At 33.8% G+C, this 5,967-nt stretch overlaps 1 protein-coding gene across 2 annotated transcripts; it reads left to right on the top strand.

Annotated features, from left to right (window-relative positions):
* Positions 1-1,860: 1,860 nt before the first annotated feature.
* On the top strand, positions 1,861-4,838 carry LOC149536697 (uncharacterized). 2 transcript variants are annotated; one of them, XM_089804634.1, is made up of 3 exons: positions 1,861-2,267; positions 3,191-3,256; positions 3,877-4,838. In XM_089804634.1, the coding sequence occupies exons 1-3, from the start codon at positions 2,097-2,099 to the stop codon at positions 4,528-4,530; spliced, it is 891 nt and encodes a 296-aa protein (XP_089660760.1). In that variant the 5' UTR covers positions 1,861-2,096; the 3' UTR covers positions 4,531-4,838. The 2 variants fall into 2 exon arrangements, with proteins under 2 accessions (XP_089660760.1, XP_089660761.1); XM_089804635.1 differs by lacking the exon at positions 3,191-3,256 and having other exon boundaries at positions 1,904-2,267.
* Positions 4,839-5,967: the final 1,129 nt, after the last annotated feature.

Raw genomic sequence — 5,967 nt, 5'->3', positions numbered from 1 at the left:
TAAAAAATCTATTTCGACAGTTGGTTCAGTTTTTGGGCATTCGAGGGTGTCCATTACAGGGGTCTCAGAGCTTGCTTTTAAAGTGTTTCACAAAGTTATAACCAGTAGGTGCCCATTACAAGCCAACTGGATGCAAGTTGTGCAAACCCTCGAAGGAACCAAATATTAAAGCACATGAATATCTTTAGTTTTTGCATAAGTTATTGTAATTATTTTATCTCATGCTCCATTTGACAATTGAGAATCAATGGGTGACCAACTATTACCCAGTATTTTCTTGTAATTGTTGAGCCTTTTTATGAGATAGTCTACTTTAATGATTCATGGAGATGTTGATTGAGTCAACTAGTTTATTGAATTTAGGTGTACCCACCTTGGCCTTGTAGAGCCATAAGTGTAGGGGGATATTTTATCCTTGGTAGTTAGTCCAGTCATTCAAAATAACCTATTCATCGGAGTTGACAACTTTGTAAAAGTTACATTGAGTGTACTGGTAGCTTGTAGAGCATAAAACCTTTTAGGAAGTTGACATAACCTAATCCATATACTAGCTAGACCATATTAATCAGTGCAAGATGATAAAACTCATTAAAATGTAAGATAGTGAAGAGTAAAGTAGTCTATCATGAAAAATGATTATTGAATTTTAAATAAAAATCAATTTACAAATTAAATTCATTAAATCACACAACATGACTATTCATTTAAAATCAATGCTGATGGCTCTTCTTGGGGAAATCCTAGTCCAGCTAGTATTGGGGGAGTTGGGTGTGATAGTTCTGGTGATATTCAGTTTCTGTTTTCTATATACAAGGACCACCATACTAATAACCTCGTGGAAGCCCTGGCTATCCTGGTTACAATGGAACAGTGCTGTCAACATCGCTGGAAAAGAATTATTTGTGAGACTGATTTGCAAGTGGTTGTGAATTTATTGAATAGTCGGAACCTTGTGCATGTGGATTGGCATTTGGCTCTGGTTATTCAACAGATCATTTAGTTATGCAATTCTCTGAATTTTGTATCTTTTATGCATATTCTTTGGGAGTGTGGCTGATTGTTTGGCTAAATGGGCCTCTGAACATGGACCGAATTGGAACATTATTGATCATACGATACTTCCCCTTGATTTATCTCAGATGCTGGTTTAACTTGTGGACCAGGATAAAACTTTGTAGTTCTCTTTGTTTCTTCTGTTGTTCTGCTCTTTTTGATATTCAATAAATTTTTTACCCCTTTTTTAGTTAAAATGCATACATAACAACATAAATTAAAAATTGGAATTCAATCAGATATTGTTAAGACCTATTAAAATACTTTCAAATTGATCCTTAAAACAAAATTGCCTTCTAATAAAACAAAATTTCCCAAATATTGTGAAGACTTATTCAAATGGTTTCGAATTCAAGTACTTATACAAAAATGCATATTCTATATGTATTATATAAAAGCTTGATTTACATTGTACCTTAGCTTGTACCTTGTTGCACCTTCCTTGCTACATACATCTCGTACAGTTTACATCTGTTAAAACAAGTGGACTTCGAATTCCCATTATAAAGAAAGATGAGAAGGCAAAAACAATCCCAAAAGACAGGATATTGCCATATTAAGGGAAAAAATATATCCGAGGCCTGAGATTTCTTGATGGAAAAGAAAAGATTGTTAGTGTGTTTGGTCTGATCTCTATCATCTAACTGTAATACAGTATAAAACAAGCTCAAATTCATATCTTCTTTTTAAAAATAGCATCTTGTAAAGCAACAAACAAATTGATTTAAAATCAGGATGGGTATTAAAAGCAAAGAAATTCCTTGCGTTTTACAATGGCAGATCCCCAAAGCCACGTCAATTGCACATCCCCACGTTAAGGCAGCCTATATTCTAATAATCTATTATACATATTTTCTAATTTATCATATTTTCTAATCTATTATTTCTGATTGAGGCATTGTTTTCAGTATATTCTTCTCCCTTTCTCTCCATCAGAAGAATCATCCCTGCGTTTTGAATATGTCTTGGAGAGTTAATTCTTGAAGGAATCCAAGCCCTGTTTTTCTATTTTCTTTACCAGGGATTCGATAAATCTGACAAGAATGTTAACATTACAAAGAGCAGAATTGGATCTGGTTTTTGTTCCAACAGGCATTCTCTTTCTCATGGTTTATCATCTCTATCTTCTCTATAAAATTATCAAGCACCCCAATTCCACAGTCATAGGCTTTGAAAATGGGAATAAGAGGATTTGGGTACGCAAGATGATGGAGGTTAGAGCTCATTTCTCATATTTTTCTTATGAGTTTATTGTTGGGTTCTTTTATTGATCTGAGATTGGGTTTTTTTATTGATTGAGATAGGAAATTTATAATTTTCATGTATCGGAGTTTGTTTTGAAATAAAAGAGGGGTTCAAATTTATTCAAATACGAAGAAATTCAAAACAAGAACATCAAACAGTTTTATCAAATTCTATAAGTGATCTAATTGTTGAGACAAATCAGAGATACTTGATCATTAGCCATAATATTTCAGTTTCACATTTGATCAAAAAAACCCATTTAACCGGACAATCCACAACTCCATACCACTCTCTTTCTCTAAATTAAATAAACTATTATATCTAAGTTTTCTACATAGAAGTTCCGTAAGGAATTGCAGAGTTTCTAATTGATAATTGCAAATAGATTTTATACATCCATGTTTGTAAAGATACATCCATATTTGAAAAGACGGTTGTCTTCAACTTTTTGTTTCATCTACATTGAAAAGACAACTGTATATGATTTTGTGCATTGACATTTGAAAAGAAAAACTGTAAGTTGCTTTGTTGCATTGACACATACTGTCATAAAAAAAAGGTTTAGCTCATTACTTTAACAACTCTTTTGAGTAGGAGATGATTTCCACAGCTAGTCAAATTGTGATGTGAGCATCACCTAGATCCAATGAGTGCTAAGTGTTCCATTTATTCTCATGAGAGATGGATTCATGTTGAATCACTACTCATGAAACATGGGTCATCGAGTTTGACTAAAAAATCACACAGTTAAATCCTAATATTCACATCACAACTCTTTTGAGGTCTATTTAGTATCAGCATTTCAAAGACATGAACATTTCACAGTTAATATTAGTAGTTTTGAGGATTTTTAGATTTGACAGTGTATTTTTTCTCTATCATTGTTTTGCAGTTTATAATCAATTGTCGAGAGGAGATAACTGGACCAGAGAGTTCATTTTTACCCCTACTAAATGCAGTTCAATTATTTAACAAACTTTTGTTAGACATTCATATAATTTTGAATAATCAGTTTAGTATATATTTAGCTTGAGGGTTTTTAGATTGGATTGCACATAATTGTTTTCCTCAATATTTTGGATTTTTAGGTTTGACTGTGAATAATTTCTAGGTCTGGACAATTGGTTTTAGTATATATTTAGTTTGAGCATTTTTTAACTTGTCTGTGTATAATCTTGACTGTTTATAAGTGCGATCTGTCTTTAGAATGGAGATAAAAAAAGGAATTAAGTTCATTAGATCTTCACAATTCATATTAGTTGATTATTTTCTCTTTTGAAATTGATTGTGTGATTGTTTTTACTATGAAGTTTCGCCTTATACTACATGATCCATCATCAGGATGCAGGAAAGCAAAAGAATTGAAAAAAGATTATTCAGATCAGACTACATGATAGATCATCTTTTCAATTCCTTTCTTCTCCTACATGCTAATGATAGATCATGTAGTATGATCCGAAAATCGATATTAAAAACTAAATCAATAGAAAATAAAATAATAAAAGATTGTAATTCATTTGTTGTTTGAACATTCATGTCTTTCTAGTTTATCTAAATATGTTATGTATGTGATTGCAGGATATGCCGAGGAACACAGGAACAGCACTTCAAGTGATATCAAACAACACATCAACAGCAACATATCTGATCGGCCTCTCCATAACATTGAGTTCTTTAATAGGCACAATCGTGGGCAGCAGCCAAAACGGCCCCCAATCAACAAGAGGGCTTGTGAATGAGATAATCTATGGAGACAGAAGCCTCACAGCAGCTTCAGTCAAATATGCAACCCTAATGCTCTGTTTTCTGACAGCCTTCATGGCCCATGTTCAATGCATTCGTTATTACATTCATGTGAGCTTTCTCATAAGCACCCCTGGTTCATCTGTGCCCGTGCATTATGTAGAAAATGCTCTTGTCAGAGGGAGTAATTTTTGGTCTTTGGGACTTAGGGCTTATTATTTTGCATTTCCCCTGCTTCTGTGGATATTTGGTCCTATTCCCATGTTTACTTGCTGTCTGGTAATGGTGTCTTTCTTGTATTTTCTTGATTCCAAAGACAATTCAATCCCCCCATTTGGAATTAAGGAAGAAGAGGCTGTGTTGTATAAGGAGATTGAGACGACAGGTCCCGTTATCGAATCCAGCAGTGGCAAACAGGCGCTTGGAATTGGGAACCTCTTGATGCCCCAAATTGAATTCCAACAACTACAGTTGCAATGCAATTCCTGATTCAAAAGTGGATTATTTTTGGTTTTGAACTGATTGATTGAATGAGTGGGTCATCTGCATTTGTTCTTGAATGTATGGATTTGAAGCAAGGATTGACAATTGAGTAGACGGCAACCTGATGTGTTTCATGTTCTTGGGAAGTCTACCCGTAATGCAAGGATGAGGTTGGAGTGCACTCCTTGTCTTTATTTATCTGTAAACAACTTTGCGTGTTGTCGTATCAGAATCGTATGACAATGCGTGAGTGGCTTGTATGCGCAATGCGTACTTACAAATTTTATCATCAATGTTTTGAATTATGTTCGTGATATGCCATTTAGATGAAAACATAACTACGGTGATGAAAAATGTTGGTGATAAAATTGCGGAGGCTATATATAATTTTTGGGATGATTAGTAGGAAGGTCAAAAATAATATTGTTAATTTCAAAATTATGTAGATTACGAGTGGGAGGGCACTCAATGGCTTTGCAATTTTGAAGAGACCTATTTTAACATTAGGACTTATAGGGGTTTTGAGAACCGTAAACAAAGTTTGCAATGTGGAACTTTTATAGAGATAGGGTTGTATTAAAAGAGAATGTGGGATTTGACTAGAGGACACACTATTTTCTAGAAGAAGGGTTTATTCCTCTTCTTTATTTGTGACTTGAGATAGTAGTTCGTGAGAAGTTGGAAGAGGAGAGAATTCTTGTATGCATAACTCTAAAGAAAGAGGGAAAGTTTTATTGTGGCAATGCAAGGAATAACTTGAGCAATTTATCTTCTTCATCACTTCACTTTGAGAGTTGCTCTACAAATGGAAGGTCTTGAAAAGTAGGTTGCATAAATAAAAGATTGGGAAGTTGGTGCATTCCAATCTTCATAGAATGATAAAAATTAAGGTGGCATTATTTCCATATTTTTAGTTTTTTTCAATTAACTTGTATTAATGTCCACAATGCTTAGGGTTTAGAACTTAGTGGTGCTTTTTTCTAGCTTGTTGAACTCTATTTACTTGTTGAAGCTTAGATTGTCATAGACATATTATTATCCTATGTGCCTCTATGGACCAAACATGGCTTTAATATGGTTCATCTTATACATTTTAGCTTTAATTATGTATTTTCTAGCTCGTTGAAGTCTATTTACTTGTTGAAGCTTAGATTGTCATAGACATATTATTATCCTATGTGCCTCTATGGACCAAACATGGCTTTAATATTGTTCATCTTATACATTTTAGCTTTAACTATGTATTTACATATACTTTTCAATAGTACAAACTTTGGCTTTGACCTTTTATATTAAAAAAATAGATAATATGAATTTGGAAGCCCTTCTATGGTAGGGCACACATTCTAGTATTATGTGGGCTTGAGGGAGACTCCAAATGATCTCCTACCTACCACACAAAGCTCTTTCCAATTGAGTTGGGCCCACAACCCCTAATGTTAA

This window comes from Cupressus sempervirens, chromosome 10 (genome assembly GCF_028749045.1).
Source record: "Cupressus sempervirens isolate cs-2001-9-10 chromosome 10, ASM2874904v1, whole genome shotgun sequence".
Taxonomy (NCBI): Eukaryota; Viridiplantae; Streptophyta; class Pinopsida; order Cupressales; family Cupressaceae; genus Cupressus; species Cupressus sempervirens.
Note: the sequence above shows the minus strand (reverse complement) of the source record. Positions and strands in the feature narration are given on the sequence as shown.